Source organism: Phaseolus vulgaris, chromosome 6, assembly GCF_051622355.1.
Source record: "Phaseolus vulgaris cultivar YP4 chromosome 6, ASM5162235v1, whole genome shotgun sequence".
In the NCBI taxonomy this organism is placed as follows: Eukaryota; Viridiplantae; Streptophyta; class Magnoliopsida; order Fabales; family Fabaceae; genus Phaseolus; species Phaseolus vulgaris.
In genome coordinates this window covers 36,939,700-36,960,059 of record NC_143503.1, presented here as the reverse complement: position 1 = coordinate 36,960,059, position 20,360 = coordinate 36,939,700, and the positions used below count along the sequence as shown (strand labels likewise).

Sequence of the window (20,360 nt, the reverse complement as noted above, 5' to 3'; positions counted from 1 at the left end):
GTAATTACCATACCCTTTACACCTCTTTATAATAATATAGTAATATTTTTAATTATAAACTAAAATAAAAATATAAAAATATTTTTAATCTTAATTTTCGGAAACCATTCTTTCTGACCTTTGCACAATCATCAGTGTTATTCACCTAAATAAGAAAAACAGTGTGATCTCTCGGGAAATTTTTTATACACATGTGTAGTAGTTGGAAAAAAAATCTAGTTTTCCACCTTGTGGATTCTAGTAACACATTACATCATTTTATATTCAAAACTTAATGAGGCTCTTATTAAAGGAAAAAAAAAACTTTTAACCCGTTTCTTTTTTTTTTTTTAACTTTTTCGAATAAACAAAAGGTTGTACGAAACAATGTTGTGATATCCACTTAACTTTCAAGAGCCCAATAACAAATATGTTTACACATTAAAGACATGGCGAGATTCAAAGACAATATTCATGCATCATCATGATGCATAAAGCTCTTTCATTTGCTCAATGTTATCACTTCCAAGGAATATTGGTGATCGGTCGTGTAATTAATTCTCTTCAATTAGCCAATCCATTGAAAATAAGTAATTTATACATACATAAGCTTCAAAAGCTCCTAGAATGTATTATAGTTGCTTAAACATTTTATTGCTAAGTAAAGGAATTCAAAGAAGAGATCCATCAGATGTGACATCAAATCCCACCCATATGATCCACATGCTAAGTTTAAGAAGCAAACCATTTCTTAGTTCTCTAGTTTTTTACTATGATATATAGTCACGAATTATTTTCATACATCCAATACTGACATTACACATTACATCATTTTTTCAAAACAAATCGAATACAAACTCACTGCAACCAAAACAAGGGGCAAAAATAACAACAACCCTTATCCACCAACCCAACAGTCCACAAAAACTAACAACCATCGAAATAGAGATACCTATCACCCTAAACCGGGTCATGCCAATTAAATCGATTTTAAACGATAAAAGAGCAAGACACCAGTCAAAAAAGGAGAAGCATAAGGTATTTTAGAAGTTACCCATGACCAAGCCTTCAATTGAGCCAAAGTGAAGATTTCATATATGACATCAAATCTCACCCATATGATACACATGTTAACCAAATCGCCTTTAGTTCCCGTCACCAAAGGCACCCCATCGTTTTTGAACTTGGCCCTTTCAACTTTCTCCAACCCCGCACTTAGATTCTACCACCTCCTTCCACAGACAACCTTTGGAAAAACCCAACCTCCAAATCCATTTCCCCAACAAAACAATGTAAGCTTTTCATTTATTTCACGTTATTATATATACATATATATTCTTTATGGAGAAAGTAAGTAAACATCCATTGATTTTGCATTTCCAGTCCCTTTATAAATATCATAAGTACTATATTTCCCACTCAGTCTAATTAGGTTAAGGATGATCCTCGCCCTGTCTGACTAATCCCATTTCGACGAGAACCAAAGAAAAATGAAAGTGATTAGAAATAAGCAAATCTCAAGAGCAGATGCTACTAGACGAAAATATACATCAAATTTGAAAAGAATGTAAAGAAGTACACTTGTCATCAGGATTGAGTACCATTAAGGTTTGGTTGATGGATCGTGCTTGAACACCATCATGATACTAAGGTAGGTCCACCTTTTGTTCCTCGTGAACCTCAATTCCTGTTCAAATATATGCCACAGGCGCATACAAATATATTTCATTTAATTTAAACAAATGTTGTATAAACGATTAATCACCTCAACTCACAATAAAAACATTCTTACTGCAAACAAGAACCAATTAGGCATATATAATTAATATCAACAGAAACTGACTCAAAAACCCCCTTGGGAGAAAATATCCTTAAACTTGTCGTCCTCCTAAACCGAGGTACCTAATTCTTGGCCACAACATGAAAAACGAATAAAAGGAATATCAAACCAAGCAGAACCTAGAGAGTTCCAATACCATCCGCCAATTGCATAAAAAGTCTGGCTTCAAGAACCTAACGGAGAGACATATTACATACTCAACTTACAAATCCATCCATTCATTAAACTAGATATATCTATTAAAAACCTAAAAGCATGAAATATCAAATAATTCAACCAAACTTGACTGAAATATGACACAGGACCAGGAGCATGCAGAACTTGATAACCATTCAGCTCAACTTGACCCAACTTAGAAGCACTTCCGATGAACGATAGCTGGTCCTGATTCATCATATTCTCCCTTAGAGATCCACATCTGCATATAATAGAAAAAAGTAAAAACCCAATGACTTACATAAAATAATCAGTTTTATTGGTAATAATTACACAAGGGGAGGGGTTAGGGGTGCTGTTGAGTAGAGAAAAGCATCAGTACAAACCTGTTGGAAGGTGCTAAGTGATGCTAAGATAGAACCACCAATCCAGACACTATACTTTCTCTCAGGAGGGGCAACCACCTTGATTTTCATGCTGCTTGGTGCAAGAGCACTAATTTCCTTGCTCATACGATCAGCAATTCCAGGAAACATGGTAGACCCTCCACTAAGCACAATGTTCCCATACAGATCCTTCCTAATATCGACATCACATTTCATGATGGAGTTGTACGTCGTTTCATGAATTCCTGTAGCTTCCATACCAATTAGAGAAGGCTGGAACAGTACTTCTGGGCAACGGAATCTCTCAGAACCTATTGTAATGACCTGTCCATCAGGCAATTCATAGCTCTTCTCCACAGCAGAACTACTCTTGGTAGTCTCCATTTCTTGTTCAAAATCAAGGGCCACATATGCCAATTTCTCCTTCACATCACGGACAATTTCCTTTTCAGCAGAGGTGCTGAAGGAGTATCCTCTCTCGGTAAGAATTTTCACCAAGTACTCCGTTAAATCACGACCAGCAAGGTCTAACCGAAGAATTGCATGAGGAAGAGCATACCCTTCATATATAGGCACCGTGTGACTCACACCATCACCAGAATCAAGCACAATACCTGATTAATACAAACATAGTAACACAAACGGATAAGGAAATAATGCGGGTCACAAGTAATTAATGTAGAAATGCAGAAATATCCCACCCACCCTTGTACATGTGGAATAGTGCTGCTGTATATAATTTAACTAAACTAAAACTATGAACAAAATCAATTGACGAGAACATCAAGCGGCTTCCCAAAGTTTCCAACTTATGTGCCACACATAACCTTGGATAGTGTCTCATTCTCAAATCAGAACTTACCGACTTACAGCAATTATGATAAGTTGATTGCATCCAATTGAAGTCCCATGATAACAGCATAGTAAATAGTAAATCAAAGATCAATCACAGCAACAAACCTGTAGTACGTCCACTGGCATAGAGAGACAAGACAGCCTGAATTGCAACATACATGGCAGGCACATTAAAAGTCTCAAACATAATTTGGGTCATCTTCTCTCTGTTGGCTTTGGGATTAAGTGGTGCCTCAGTAAGAAGTACAGGGTGTTCTTCAGGGGCAACACGAAGCTCATTGTAAAATGTGTGATGCCAAATCTTCTCCATATCATCCCAGTTGCTGACTATGCCATGCTCTATAGGATACTTCAAGGTGAGTATACCCCTTTTTGATTGGGCTTCATCACCCACGTAAGCATCCTTCTGACCCATCCCAACCATTACACCAGTGTGGCGCGGTCGCCCAATAATACTGGGGAACACAGCCCTAGGAGCATCATCACCTGCAAAACCAGCCTGCAAAAACATTGGAGAAAATATAAATAATTAGTGTTATAGCAAGGAATACTGTGCAAGCACAAAGCAAACTATTTTTAAAATAGCAGAAGAAACACTAATCAATTGGCAGTACAAAACATATTCTGACCTTGACCATTCCAGTTCCATTATCAACAACAAGAGGTTGAATGTCCTCCGCATCAGCCATCTTTTAAAACCTGTACCAAAGATCGGGAAAGATATTGTTTAGGGGGGAAATGGTAAAAACAAACAAAAGAATATGCAACAAACAAAAGTTTGAGCTACTAGAGAGGGCTTTTCATTATCGCTCAATTATGTAAAAATACATCAACCACTAGTCAAAATGGTTTCAATTTTTGTTCAAACCAGAAAGGAAACAAGTAATCCCAAGCATATGCAGAGAAAATCATCAATAGACACGAAAGATCAGGAGCAACACACACAAAATATATCTTTCAGAAAACATTTATATGTATATAATTATTAAAAATTATTTACAATGCCATTTATTACTAAGAAGGTTTTCTAAAATTACTTCAAATATTCTTTAATTATTTATTCCTCAATTATTAGTGAATGTAAATCATTGAAAGAATATGAAAAATAATAACTAGCTTATAAAGTTTTAATCATTAAAAAAAAGTAATATTTAGTTATTTCCTTTTATATTATTAATTGACAACTTTTTAACTCTAGCTTCCATATGCATGGATAGGGCATGTTTAACAAAGGCATCCCCTGCACTGTAGCATTCTCTACAAACATGTTTCCAGGAAGAAGAATCCACTAGAGATGCCAATTTCAGGACGGATTGAACTAAAGGAAGGATCGGGTGAAGGGAAGAGCACCTTTGGTGAGAAGGTGAATAGCTACCTGGAAATCAGATTCCAAATGCAGCAAGCAACTTGAAACCACAATCTCTATTGCAAGGTAAAAATACCCAAAGTTCAGCATGGGCAATGGAAGGGATCCAATAGCGATAGAGAAACCAGCCAGATACTCCCCGAGATGGTTTTTAATACAACCCTTCAAGAACCTCTCTGACCAACAGATGAAAAATACACCATCACTATTAATCTTAACCCAGCCCGGTTGAAAACAAGGAATGAGGATCATCATCAGTAAGATGGTTCCGAAGGACAGGATAAAAACTATGCATAGGTTCAATGTCTTAAAAACTGCAGGACTTTTAACAAAATAACTGAATTGATTTCCCACTTCGCATCAGATTATTTTACCAATTAAAATCTATAGTTCCACGAAAATGGACAGTACATTTTTCCTGAGCATGGTTGTTCAAAAGGAGATCTGAAGCAAGCCACTTGTGCGTAGAAGGCAGGAAAAAGACAGTATCCCGGCGATCTAATAATATCATCAATAAATAGTGCCTTCGTATGAGGGCATTCCCTAAAGGTATGGATAATGGACTGCCTGCTAGCTTTGCAAACAGGACATAGGTCCGAATTTCTTGTACCTCTTCTGGTCAGGAGTTAATTGGTAGGGATTATATCATTACATTACATATTTACCTGAGAAGGCAACAAACTCTTTCAGGGCCAAGCCAGGACAAATAGGTGAAAATTGGATAAGTGTGGTTCTGAACAAGATCACACTCTTATATGCACTTTCCATTTTGAAAAACCATTTTTTCCCCTCTTATGGTTGATTTATTGACAGTTTCTAAACATTACCCCCGTTTAATTAAGTAATTGTTTTTTTCTAATATAAGACTCTATTTTTCATTTTCAACCCATTTTTTCTATAACTTTAATATATTCAGTATGGTATAAAGGGACTTAAATCACCTATCTCCATCCTGTGTTTTCTTCCCTTTTCCTTCAATAATATTTTATTGTTAGGTCAATAAATATATCACATGAACATTAAATGAAATTAACAGTTTTATTGACGAGGTGACAAAAAACTATAAAAGGGACAAATAAGACACATAAAATGAAGGCCAGCTGATTTTAGTTTTAACCCCTTATTTAAGAAAAGTTATACAATATGGCTCAAATTAGAGGATTCTTATTGTGAGCTTTTGTGCACATTTTTTCTAGAACATTTTTTTCTTTAATTTAGAAAATATTATTTCCTCAAATTCATTCAAAAATCATTTTTTGCTGCATAGATTTTCCAATTTTTTTTTATTGAAGAGTAAACAAGGGAACAAAATCATAAGATCAGAAAAACTTAATAGCATTATTATTAAAGTAGAAACGTATAATTAAAAAAATCAATATTTAAACAATGTTATTATATGCTTACAATCAATTATAAGAGATAATATTATCATCAAAATATATTGAATTCTTATACTATAATTTTAATTATTTTGGCATCCAAAATTTGATCTCAAGCTCGGCACTGCACACCTGAACATTTCCACTAGACGCGATAAAAACAAAACACGGATATATAATTAACAAGCTAAGCAAAATATAATCTTCCAATATGATGAACGATTAATCGCATATAAACAACCCGATGCATCAGAAAACTTCTCACAGCAAAATTAAGCAAAAACTGATGCATCAGAAAACATCTCACGGCAAAATTAAGCAAAAACTGAAGCGAGTAAGCATCTCACACACAACAAGATGAAGCAAGGAAGTAGATCCAGATCAGAAACAGAAAACGAAACCGCACAAAATTTCGATCCAGGAAATACATCAGATGTGATGTTTGGATCCAGTAACAAAAAAGAGCATGTAAACACAAAAAAATTACTTGAAAACACGCGGAAATTGTGATCGGAACGCACCTTTTTGAGAAGGAAGCGTGGTTTGCAGGGAAATTGGTTCGGTGGTGGTGTAGCACCAACAGAAGCAGTAACAACAGCAGCAGGGTCAGAGTCTCGCGAACGAGCGCAGAGAGAGAAGAAGTTTTATATTCAATGAAAACAGGTAAATGAGGTAAATGACTGTGAAATGAAACTCAAATGAAATCAACTTTCAACTTGGACCATGCCGGGTGCGTTTGGTTTCGGGATAAACCTGTCCCGAATAAAGGGGAAGTAAACAAAAAAATGCTCAAATGCTGAAATATTGTGGAAAATGTTAGAAAAAAATTGGACTCACTATCTTTCTATCATCAAATCAAAAACACAGTTATGAACTACAAAAATCTCTTTTTTTTAAATAATTTACAATTGTTATTGTTCAAAACTTATTAGAATATGGAAATTTCCTTTTTCTTTAAATATATGGTACGCATTTATTGATTTAAATTAGACTTTTCATATTTTAATATATTTAAAATTAAGTACATATTTTTTATTAATTTGGAAATATTTAGTTTCATATTATATATAATTTCATTAAAATATTAAAATATATATATATGTCTTATCTGTTTTTTTATTAAATTTTTAGCATTATCTTTTATGCAATAAAATAGTTAAAATAAAATAATTAAAATTAATTAAGATACTTGTAAAGTTGATTCTTTTCATGAAATGTATTTGCATTACTCATAATTTTAATTTAATAAATCGTAACATTTATTTTGAAATGTATCTTAATCACCCTTATTCATAAATTTTTATTTATATATTATTGCATTAATTAATATAATTAATTATTGATTATAATAACTTCTAAATTCTCTTCTTAAATGTAAATTCATCTACTGTGAATTCACATTAACACTAGAAATATATTTAATAAATAGGTAATTTAATCTATGATACAAAAATATGAACACTTAAAATGAATTACATATTCAAGATTTAAACTATGATTTTTCAATCATATAAAACATTAAATACAGAAATTAAATCATTAAAAAAAATTGTGAATATATATATATATATATAATTAAAACTAATACATGATAATTAGATACATTTAATGTTAATTAAAGATAAATTAATAATAATACGCGAAAATAACGAAGTAAACTAACAAAAAGATTATGAAAAATTAGAGAAAAAATTATGTTTGTCAAACTTTCTCAATTATCTCAATAGAATTCTTTTATATTTTTACACCCCATTTCTCTTTTTTCAAAATGTTTATTTATATATTTTAATTTCATAAATTTGGGAACTAGATTAGTATTTCACTAAATACATTAGTTTTATTGAGTAAATTGTTTTTGCTAAGCAAATTTGCATAACAAAAACTCAATTGAGATACAATCCAAGACCAACAAGTAGACTCGGCTAATATAAACATTAACATACGTATTAAAACTTCCTAAACCTGCCTATATTAACAACAGTAATATCAAAAGAAGAAATGGATTGATCATTCCAAGCTTGTATTCCACTTCCTAATCATTATCTCTACCAAACTACATGCTTCTTTATTCTTACCCAACACAAGTAGTTGGTCACACACTATCAAGAAGCAAAATAAAACAAAAATTACTAGAGGTAAGAATTACCATTCATAATGAATAGATAATTACAGGATTTGAATATTAAAATAATTCATTATAAACACGCAATTATAATTAGCAGTTAACTCACTAATTCAGATCAAACATCTCATCAATTTCAAGTTTTAATTATTATGTTATGAAAATTTATCCATTTAAAGGTTAAATGAATAAGAGCTTTTTTAAGTAATTTTTTATTTTTACAGTATTGATATTTTAATTTTAAATTGACTGAGATAAGATTGTTAGGGTTAATCATCACAATTAAGATAATATTGTATGCATTAAAATTCGAAATTCTGATAATTTAAAAAAAAAAAAAATATCTAGAATGATTAAAGGATGAAACTGTATTAAAATTATACTTGACCATTGACTCTTAAATTAAATGATAAGAGATTATTGCTACTTTATCTTCAATATATATTGATTTTGATATGGGAACAGGATAAAAAACCAACAAAAAAATCAAAATTTCTTTTACTCTTCTTACTTAATTATGTTAGTCAATATCGGTATTCACCTACGGTGGTTTATTTTTTATCCAATTCTAAAAAACTTGTTATAATAGATTATGATAATACCTTGCAAAACAATTTAGATCTTAATTTAAAGTTATAAACCAGTTTATGAAATATAGTGTTCGTATTTATTTATATATTGTAATTTCAACATCAAATTACACTATTCACAAGTGTTAGTAGATTTATCGGCATGATCAATAAAAACATCTAAAAAAATCGAGAAGGGATAAATTTTATTTTTTTTATAGTAAAAAAATCAATTATACCTGTTTTTCAGTTTGTATAAATTGCATTTGAAGAAACCTTAATGCCGGAGTAACTTTTAACCTAAACTCAAATCGGCTATGCATTCCCCGTTTTCTTGGCATAGAAAACGTGGAAAACCAAGATGCAATGAGTATAGCAGTGCGATAAACAGATAAAAACATAAAGAAAATTACATTTCCATTGAATTGTACTAAACTGGTATTATGTTGGTTTCAATTTCAATTAAAAAACTTCACTATTTTAATTATTACGATCGAGTAAACCCGTATGGCAAAAAATCGAAATAAGTTGTGAGATGAGTTATTTATCCCTAATGATTAATCGGACCTTAAAACCACATCAAGATACCCAGAACTTTATTCTTGAATATCATCAGCAAGGAACAAAAACACACTAACCTCGATTCCTGCTCACACTAATCAAATGGAGTATATAAGGGATTCATCACCTCAAACAATAAAAAAACATTCTGATTGTACTGCAAAACATAACCAATTAAGCATATAATTAATATCAACAGAAACTAAATCAAAAATCCCTCCAGGAAAAAGGATGCTTAAACTTATCGTCCTCCTAACTCGAGGCACCTAATTTTTCGCCACATCATAAAAAAAGAATAAAAGGAAAATCAAACCAAGCAGAACCTACTAAGTTCAAATGCCATCGCCAACTGCATAAAAAGTCTGGCTTCCAACGACCTAACGGGGAAACATATAACAAACTCAACTTACAAATCCATTCATTAACTAGATATACCTATTAAAAACCCAAAGCATCAAATATCCAACAAGTCAATCAAGCTTGACGAAAATATGGCACAGGATTGGGAGAATTAAGAGCTTGATAACCATCCAGCTCAACTTAACCCAACTTAGAAGCACTTCCGATGAACTATAGCTGGCCCAGATTCATCATATTCACCCTTAGAGATCCACATCTGCATACATAACAAGAGAATAAAATAAACACCCGATACTTCCAATATATAAATACCTCCTAAGCCATTTTATTGGTAAATTGTCTTAAAGGGGAAGGGGATCAGTTGGGTACAAACCTGTTGGAAGGTACTTAGTGATGCCAAGATAGAACCACCAATCCAGACACTGTACTTCCTCTCAGGAGGTGCAACCACCTTGATTTTCATGCTGCTTGGTGCTAGAGCACTGATTTCCTTGCTCATACGATCAGCAATTCCAGGAAACATAGTAGACCCACCACTAAGCACAATGTTTCCATACAGATCCTTCCTAATATCGACATCACATTTCATGATGGAGTTGTATGTCGTTTCATGAATTCCAGTAGCTTCCATACCAATTAGAGAAGGCTGGAACAGTACTTCTGGGCAACGGAATCTCTCAGAACCTATTGTAATGACCTGTCCATCAGGCAATTCATAGCTTTTCTCCACAGCAGAACTACTCTTGGTAGTCTCCATTTCTTGTTCAAAATCAAGGGCCACATACGCCAATTTCTCCTTCACATCACGGACAATTTCCTTTTCAGCAGAGGTGCTGAATGAGTATCCTCTCTCAGTAAGAATTTTGACCAAGTACTCCGTTAAATCACGGCCAGCAAGATCCAACCGAAGAATTGCATGAGGAAGAGCATACCCTTCATATATGGGCACCGTGTGGCTTACACCATCACCAGAATCAAGCACAATACCTGTTTAATACCAACAAAACAACACAAACCCATAAGAAAATAATGCTGATCAAGAGTAATTAGTGTAGAAATGCATGTACATCCCACCCAATACATTTGGAATATTGACTGCTATATACCATTGGCTAAGCTTAAAGTATAAACAAATCAATTCTCGAAGAACTTCCACCAGCTTCTGAATTTTCCAACTTATATGTGCCACATAAAACCTTTAACAGTGCCTTTTATTCACAAAATCATAACTTAGCCAACTTACAGCATTTAATCACATGATAACTTGACCCAATCCAATTGAAGTCATATGATCACAGCATAGTAAATAGTAAATCCAAGACCAATTGCAGAAACAAACCTGTAGTACGTCCACTGGCATACAAAGACAAGACAGCCTGAATTGCCACATACATGGCAGGCACGTTGAAAGTCTCAAACATAATTTGGGTCATCTTCTCTCTGTTGGCCTTGGGATTGAGTGGTGCCTCAGTGAGAAGTACAGGGTGTTCTTCAGGGGCAACACGAAGCTCATTGTAAAACGTGTGATGCCAAATCTTCTCCATATCATCCCAGTTGCTGACTATGCCATGCTCAATAGGATACTTCAAGGTGAGTATACCTCGTTTTGATTGGGCTTCATCACCCACATAAGCATCCTTCTGGCCCATTCCAACCATTACACCAGTATGGCGCGGTCGCCCAATAATACTGGGGAACACGGCTCTAGGAGCATCATCACCCGCAAAGCCAGCCTGCAAACATTGGAGAAAAATTTATATTAATATTATAGCAATGAATACTTCGCAAGCACAAAGTAACCTGTCCTTAACACAAGAAGCACTCATCAATTGGCAAAACAAAACATATTCTAACCTTGACCATTCCCGTTCCATTATCAACAACAAGAGGTTGAATGTCCTCAGCATCAGCCATCTTTTAAAACCTGTATCAAGAATGGGAAGACTTTGTTTAGGGGGAAAAATAACAAAGCCAAAGAAAAGAATATGCAACAATTAAAAGTTTGAACTGGTACAGAGATCTTTTCAATATCACTCAATTATACAAAAAATACACCAACTACTACTCGAAATGATTTCATCTTTCGTTCAAACAAAAAAAGAAGCAAAGTAAAAACCTAAACATGCCTGAAAGATCGGAAGCATGCATAGGAGAACATTTCCACAAGACTCGACTCGACTCAACTCATACAGTAAAAACAAGAAACACAGATATAATTAACAAGATAAGCAAGAATATCAGCTTCGAATTTGATCGCCATAAAAGCATGAAAGCGAACAGAAAATCAACACCGATGTATCAGAAAACATCTCGACAACAAAATTAAGCAAAAACGAAACCTACACACACAATATGCAGCTACGAACTAGATCCAGATGAGCAAGAGCAAACGAAGTAAAAAAATCGATCCAGAAAACAAAAAAGAAGTTCGCGGATCCAGTAAAAGAAAAGCAACACGGAAACACAAAAATTCATCCAAAAAAATCACAAGAAAACACAAATCGCGGAAGTGGTAATCGAAACGCACCTTGCGAAAACGAAACGCGGTTCGCAGAGGAACTGGTTCGGTGGTGGAGCAAAGGCAGAAGCAGCAAACAGCAGTAGGGGAAGTGTTTCGTGAGAAAGCGTCAATGAAGAAGCTTTATATTCAATGAAGAGAGCTAAATGGCAGTGAAATGAAACTCAAATGTAAATTAACTTTCGACTTGGACAACGCCGTTTCGGGGGCGTTTGGTTTCGGGATAAACCTATCCCGAAGAGAATGCAAGAAGAAAAATATACGAGACTATTGGGAAAAAAAGTGGACTATTTCGGACATCAAACAGCGAACAAAAAAACATAACCCTCACTCTTTTTTTTCTTTCGAAACCGAATCCTTGTTCTGTAATTATTTGGAATTTACTTCAAAATTCAACTAGATCGCTTTATATTATTAAATTAATTTAAAAATAAATTATTCATCAAATCGATCATTAAAAATAAATATTCAATTTTTTTATTTCAATTGGGTATCATTTTTTTTATTCCGCACTTTAAAAATATTTTTATATTATTCTTTGTCTTTTTTATGTAAAGTCTACTGACTTTCCTTAACTTAGTAGTAGTATTTTAAATTTTCAAAAATGATAGTATTTAAATTTATGCGTGTTAGAATTTAGCTATATTAAATTATCGATTTATCCAATTAATAGTATATGTCTAATTCCCTACAATAATTTAGTAATATAAACTTTTGTTAAAAAATGTAATGTAATTATTGTTTTCAAAGCCATGTATTTATTTATGAAACAAATAATTATGCATTTTTTTACTGCAAATTTCATTTTTTTTACGTTAAGCGTGATATCATAATTAATTTTACTACGTTTTCTTCATTTTAAAACTTCAGAGCTTTTTTTTTCAATTAAGCAAAATAAAGTTTATAAATTGTTATTCCTATAAAAAAACATATAAATTTTCTTTTTATTATTAATGTTATGATACCAATTTATAGTTAAGATAATTGTATTATTATTCACTTCGATAATTCTACAAGGATTTATCTGGAAAAATATTATTAAATACTTTAAATATGATTTATGAAAATTAGATCATGCAAATTCACAACCAGTGGAAAAAGAATACCGAACCATTCCTTCTTTAAAAAGAAAAAAAAAAGGTATAGCGAACCGTAGAGGAGCATAGGAATAAGTCTGAGCCGTCCATTTTGTGTGAGGTTGATTTGGACGGTGTGTTTGGTGTTGTGCGACGTCATGATGGTGGCTACGATGGGGATGTGGACCCTATGAGTGCCGACCAATTGTTGAAAAGTTTTGGTGTGGCCATGAGATCCACATCCTCCACCATTCATCATCCAATAATGATTCAACTTTTGCATGCAGTTATCAAACCAAATTCAAATTAAGAATGTAGACTCATGACTGCTCTAAAGAAAAATTGGATTAATGTGGTTTTAATACATTCAACAAATGGGAATGATGTTGAAACCAAGAATTATTAAAAGGGAAAAAAAGGATTAAAGACTTTGATTGCAGAGGACTCATTCTAACATCATACAATTTTCAAATTGGAAGATCATAACAATTTGTTTACGTTTAATTCAGATTTAAAGATTAACATAATGTTGAAATCTTCGACTAAAAATTAAAGCATTTCATAATTAATATATATATATATATAAATAAACTAATTTTATAAAATTAAGTTGTATATAAAATTCACTTATAATATATTTCACTCCTTTTCTTCTTATTCAAATATATGAAAATCATATTAATTTTTTTTGTTTATTATTGTCCAAATATTTTATTTTTATTTTTAAAAATATTACCATAGATAAATTCTAAAATATATTGAAAGATTAACAATCATTTATTATGACATAAAAGAATTATTAAAAAGAAAGAAAGAAAAATATAAACAAAGAAGATTAGACCAAAAATCCATAAAAAAAAATTATACTTAGATAATGTATACTTACTAATACAAAATTCTAAGACTAAATTAGATGAAAATCTGTCATATCTAAATATTAAAAAATGTTCTTTATAATCTTTCATAAATTTAATTCTTTGATTTATTCATTTAAATGACTGATAATTTTAATTTTTATCACTAACTTATGGAATAACTATTTTTATTGTGAAATCATTCATCATTATCATTTATTTTTCTCTGTGATCACTAACTTGTGTTTTTAAGGAGATTATGGTGTTCTTTTTATCACACTGATGCAATTTTTCAATTTTAATTTATTGAAATAAGTAATTAAAAAATACATGGGATAAATCGTATTTTATAAGTACCATTTTTAAAATGAAATAATTTTTTAAAGTACGAATTTACATATAATTGATTTTTGCAAAAAAAAATTGAATAAATTCTTTTTTTAAAATTTTAATGAAGCCGTAGTTACATGTGCTATTTATATTTTCTTAATTTTTTTACTTTTTAAAATTTTTATTTAATTCAATACAAACATATTTTTTATTTAAAATATTTTTTCATTTTAATTAATGAATTAAAATTTAAATATTAAAATATTATCAGTTTTTTTCAAAGGTTTGCATATGTATTTTTAATAAATAAAATTCACATATACAATTTTAATAATCAAATTATTGTGGAGGTGGAAGAATAATTTGCCAATTAGAGGGGAGTTCGGTCCCCTTCATCCTGGGCCCAAGTTCTCTGGCGAAGCAGGCCCAATAAGCCTGAAACCAGTATATATTTGGACAGAAAAAAAACAACTAATGGAGACAGTTTCTTCCTGCAGCACTACGTTTTTCTTCCGGCACCCCCAAAATGTAATGCAAAGACAAAAATATCCATATTATTTTTTAAAACCCCAAAACACACATAAGACTCATACTACTCTTTCTTCTTCCAGACAATGCAATTCGATAATTTTACAGAATGGAAAATCCGCATTTATTTTTTTGTATTCCGGATTGGGAAGTCCATAAACCTTCTTGATTGGTGAATCCGGTAATCTTCTGAATCCATCAATCCGTAACAAAAATTAGACTTTTGGATTCAGCAATCCAGAAATCAACAAGTTGCTTTCGAAACATCCCTTTATTCGAAAAAGAACACGAATCACTTTCGGATTGATGAATCCATAGCACACTCCCAGATTCCAATATCCAGTAACCTAAAAAACTCTAGTTTTTTTCAAATAAAAGGTGAAGCTCAGTTTTGGGATTTACAAAATTGAGGGGGTGCAGGAAGAAAAATGTAGAGGAAGAAAAATGTAGAGGTGCAGGAAGAAGAAGCCACTAATGAAATATCAAAAGTTAAACTTTTGTTAACTTAAAATGTACATTTAAAAGATAAAATATATATTTTTTTTAAATTTTATATTGTTTTTTTTAGTCATCTGATGACCATATATACCGTGGTATCAAAATAAATCAAGAACGAATACTTAAACAACTATGATTAAAAATAGAATAAATTACATAAACTAAAAGTTTATTTCACCTCAAATATTTTAATGAAGTGGTGATAATATTTTATCATAACTAAATTCACGTAGTTTTTAATATTTGTAATCTACAGCAAGGAATGATATCCACATTCTGGCGATAACACGGAAAAGTTTTTCTTGACACTAGTAAATAACTTATCTTTTGACACCCAATTATAATAATATTTTAAATTTAAAAATATATATGTAATTAAAATAATAATTTATTAGAGGAATGGATGTGTTCTACTGTGTGTGTGGTGTATGAGTACCGGATAACAAAGACCACATTTTAGTGACAAATATCTTCACATACATAGAAATAAATAAAGAAAGAAGTACGTTCAATGATTATGCATTCATATTCTCTTCCACGGTTCTTCCTTCTCCCAGATCTACCATTATATCCATGACCATGGAGGTTCACGACGCCAACCCTTTCTCTGTTTACTCAATTACTTCCATTCTCTTCCTTCTCTTAATCTTATTCAAATTACTTCAAAAACGGGGTTCCAACAACTCATCCACCAATTTACCTCCAGGACCTAGAACACTACCTCTCATAGGGAACTTACACCAGTTTGTAGGTTTGCTTCCTCATCACCGCTTAAAAATTTTTGCAGATAAGTATGGGCCATTGATGTACCTAAAACTAGGGGAGGTGTCCAACGTCATAATCACCTCACCAGAGATAGCCCAAGAGATTATGAAAACACATGATGTTAATTTTTGTGACAGGCCCAACGTTGTATCGTCTAGAACAATTTCCTACAACAATAGTAACATAGCCTTCTCTCCATATGGAGAATATTGGAGGCAAGTGCGAAAGATATGCACGGTGGAGCTACTAACCGCAAAGCGCGTGCAATCTTTCCGCTCCATAAGGGAAGAGGAGGTGGCGAAACTGGTTAAGAAAATAGCAGCAAGTGAAGGGTGCGTTGTTAATCTGAGCCAGAGCATTTACCCCATGACCTACGGAATAGCGGCACGTGCGGCTTTTGGTAAAAGGAGTAGATATCAACAAGTGTTCATATCAAAGATTAAGGAGCAATTGAAGCTTATGGGAGGGTTTTCGGTGGCGGAACTCTATCCTTCTAGCAGAGTGCTTGAAATGATGGCGAAGGTGAAATTTGAGAAAGTTCACAGAGAGGTTGACAGGGTTTTGCAAGACATCGTCGACGAACACAGACAGAGACATAGAAGCAGCAGCGAGTCGGAAGCAGAGGAAGATCTGGTTGACGTTCTTCTCAAGTATCAACAGGAGAACGATTCGGAAATTCACTTAACCGATGACAACCTTAAATCGATCATCCAGGTTAGTGTGTGTGTTCTATGTATAATATACGACAACTGACATTCTAAAAGTAAAAACACAATCTCACACTTCAATAAATTAAAATTTTATTTATTTTTTAATTCAAATGGTGTTAAAGAAACATTTTTCTTAAAAAAAATTAACACTCAAAAATTAAAAGACATATACTTGATAAATCATTATAATAATATTTTTAATTAAAAATAAATTAAATATTATTAAAATATTAGTTTGTTGGACTGTCAAGGTGTACCGTTGATTTTGCAGGACATATTTACCGGTGGAGGAGAGAGTTCATCCTCTGTAGTGGAATGGGGGATGTCAGAATTGATAAAAAACCCAAGAATGATGGAAAAAGCACAAGCAGAGGTGAGAAAAGTGTATGGTGAGAAAGGATGCGTGGATGAGACAAAATTACATGAACTGATATACTTGAAGTCCATCATCAAAGAAACATTGAGGTTACACCCACCTATACCATTGTTAGTTCCCAGAGAAAATAGAGAAAGGTGTCAAATCAATGGGTATGAGATACCCTCTAAGACTAGGGTGATTATCAATGCTTGGGCAATTGGAAGGAATCCCGAGTATTGGAGTGAAGCTCAAAGTTTTAAACCTGAGAGGTTTCTTGATAACTCCATTGATTTCAAAGGTACACACTTCGAATTTATTCCATTTGGTGCTGGCAGAAGGATCTGCCCAGGCATTACTTTTGCCATCCCCAACGTTGAGTTGCCACTTGCTCAATTACTTTACCATTTTGATTGGAAGCTTCCCAACAAAATGAAGAATCATGAACTTGAAATGACCGAGTCAAGTGGAGTTTCCCTTAGAAGAAAAAATGACCTGTGCTTGATTCCCATCATTCCTCACAACCTTAAAATATAATTTTCAAGCCTAAGTCCAAATTTTATGTAATCAATTATTTAACTTTTGTCTTTTACTACTTCCTACGTTATGAATTTTATAGAAAGTTTTTATACAAATGTTATTGTTATTCTTTCATTTACCTTATTAGTTTATTCAAATTTTATTTTCTTAATAGAAACATCTTAAATATTCTGTAAGGCTGACTAATGTAACTAATATTATGCTTAACATAACATTCGTTCTTTCATTAACCTTAAATTTATAACCTTCAAAATATTTTTCAATGTAATAAACTTAATAAAACATAAATAATCAAGTTATGCATGTGAAGCATGAAGGTAGAATACAAGAGCTATAAAAAGAAATATGTGTTAAAATGCAAAGAAATCTATACATACTTAAGGTTCATTACATTCAAATTCAATACATGAAGAAATTCAAATTCAATATATTAGCTATCCAATATATTATGATACAATATATTTTGAATATATATAAAAAAAAGAAAGAAATTGTAAAACTTAAAAGAGTCTTTTCTTTTAGTTCTAGATGTAGACAGTGCAACCAATACTTCATAAAATGTAAACAAATGTTTTTCCTTCTAATAAAACTCTACTTCTCTCTATAAAGTGTTTTTTTCTCTTAATTATATGTTGTCTTCTTGAATAAATATATCAGAGAATAAAGAAACTTTAGGTGAACCTTCACATTTTTTTTGTTGACTCCTTGTTTGATTTTGGTCTGTTCAATTTTATATATTATTATTATAATTATCACTATTCACTCTCACAAATATTTAGATTTTAGATTTAGTTAAAAAAAAAATTCAAGACATTTACACAAGTTTGAATAGATTTTTTAATATTGAAAAAATAAGAATAATTTTTTTACTTATTAGATCTTAATAAATACAGAATTCTATTATTAGATTTTTTAGATTTTCAACCAAATAAAATTAAAAAATAAATAAAAAACAGTAATCTTAATATATTAAATTTGTACATTATTATTCTATACTTTTTATTTTACTAAGTAACTATGAATAAAAAAAATATAATAAAGAAAAATATTTAAAGATATAATTGTATTTTGTATTTACATTAAATAGCTTATAATATGAGATTTTTTGCAATTAATAATATATAAAAACATCAAACCTTAAAAGATAAATAATTAAAAATTATATTATATGTAAAAATAAAAGATAATTGAGTGAGAGAGGACAATGAGTCTTCATAAATTAAAATTACATTTTTTTAAGTAGAATAATAAATTAATTTAAAACGAAATATATTAAATATATAGATACTGATTTTGATTCTCATATTCAATTTAAAAAGTTAATTATTATACATGTCTATATTTATACTCGATCAATTTAAATAATTTTTACCAACATTGAATCAAATAATATATTTAAATACAATTTTATTTTTAACATGCTTAATTAAAAATAAAGGTTAACACAAGAAAACTTGTTTGGTAAAACTCACTAAATCATGAAAAATAAGAAAATATGTCATACTGAACTTTTTATATATATATATATATTAAATAAGGAAAAGATAAAAGAAAATATATACTTCTCGCATACAATATAATTTTCTTTATATTTAATCAACGAACTAATAGAAGTAAAAAAAGTTATAAATAAAGAGGATGAATTTAATTTTAGAAAATAATTTATAGGAGAGAACAAATAGTAAAGAAAAGAAATTATAAGTTGGAATTATTTTATATAATTTATTTCACATGACTGTTTTAAATTTTTATTTAAATTAGTGAATGATTTAATTTTAAATTATGAAGAAGTCATTTCTCTCTCTCTAACTTTTTACAAAGACGTCCTTTACCAACAAAACTACACCTTAAAAAAAAGATAAGGCATTTAAATGGAGCCAATGAGTTTATGCTTAGAGAATAAATAAATAAACATTGACCATTCATAATGCTAATTATTTGCATCCACTTCTTGTACTATTTATTTCGTCTTATTTATTAACATATAAACCTTTCTCAAAGTTTTTATGTTTTTATTCTTGAAATTGAAATTAGTAGAAAAATCTATTGTGCCGCCTTGATTAAGAAAGGTTAGTATGACGAGAATGAAAAGAATTTGTTTAACTTTTATCCTATTAAATATAAAGAAATATTAGTTCTAATATACGTTATCTCAATTTGACTCAATTAATGTGATAAAATATTTAGTTCTTTTAAACAAGATCTAGATACTCTGCAAATAACATTTAAGTAGATTTTAGATAAAAAAAAAATACGTATTTAGTTAATCATTTGATATCTTTTATTTATTTTATGTAATTTATTCCTTTCAGCAAAAAATAGTTTTGTTTTCTTATTTTAAGATAAATATTTTAGTGCCACTCTTTTTTGTCCAATTAACAATTAGACCAAGTGGACCAGATAAATTAACCTAAAAAAAGGTATGGAGAACATAGAAATGAAAATTAAAGGACAAATTCTGCCCTCACCTCCATATCTTATCAATGTATTTTTATATTTTTTTTATTTCAATAATATTCTTCTTAGTATGACATGAAGGAAAAAACGCACACGAGTAACACACAATCACGAATCAACTGTAAAAAAATAAACAACGCAAGATTTAACGTGGTT

The 20,360-nt window shown here is 31.1% G+C and overlaps 3 protein-coding genes across 3 annotated transcripts; 1 reads left to right on the top strand and 2 right to left on the bottom strand.

Annotated features, from left to right (window-relative positions):
* Positions 1-1,767: 1,767 nt before the first annotated feature.
* On the bottom strand, positions 1,768-6,579 carry LOC137832826 (actin-101). The gene is made up of 5 exons (XM_068641181.2): positions 6,483-6,579; positions 3,846-3,915; positions 3,322-3,715; positions 2,362-2,975; positions 1,768-2,237 (listed from the first exon to the last, which is right to left on the bottom strand). The coding sequence occupies exons 2-5, from the start codon at positions 3,903-3,905 to the stop codon at positions 2,172-2,174; spliced, it is 1,134 nt and encodes a 377-aa protein (XP_068497282.1). The 5' UTR covers positions 3,906-3,915; positions 6,483-6,579; the 3' UTR covers positions 1,768-2,171.
* A 2,786-nt stretch (positions 6,580-9,365) lies between these two features.
* Positions 9,366-12,189, bottom strand: LOC137832824 (actin-101). The gene is made up of 5 exons (XM_068641180.2): positions 12,101-12,189; positions 11,428-11,497; positions 10,913-11,306; positions 9,947-10,560; positions 9,366-9,829 (listed from the first exon to the last, which is right to left on the bottom strand). The coding sequence occupies exons 2-5, from the start codon at positions 11,485-11,487 to the stop codon at positions 9,764-9,766; spliced, it is 1,134 nt and encodes a 377-aa protein (XP_068497281.1). The 5' UTR covers positions 11,488-11,497; positions 12,101-12,189; the 3' UTR covers positions 9,366-9,763.
* A 3,647-nt stretch (positions 12,190-15,836) lies between these two features.
* LOC137832829 (cytochrome P450 71D10) lies at positions 15,837-17,842 on the top strand. The gene is made up of 2 exons (XM_068641184.1): positions 15,837-16,856; positions 17,124-17,842. Exons 1-2 carry the CDS (start codon positions 15,951-15,953, stop codon positions 17,742-17,744), a joined length of 1,527 nt encoding a protein of 508 aa, XP_068497285.1. The 5' UTR covers positions 15,837-15,950; the 3' UTR covers positions 17,745-17,842.
* Positions 17,843-20,360: the final 2,518 nt, after the last annotated feature.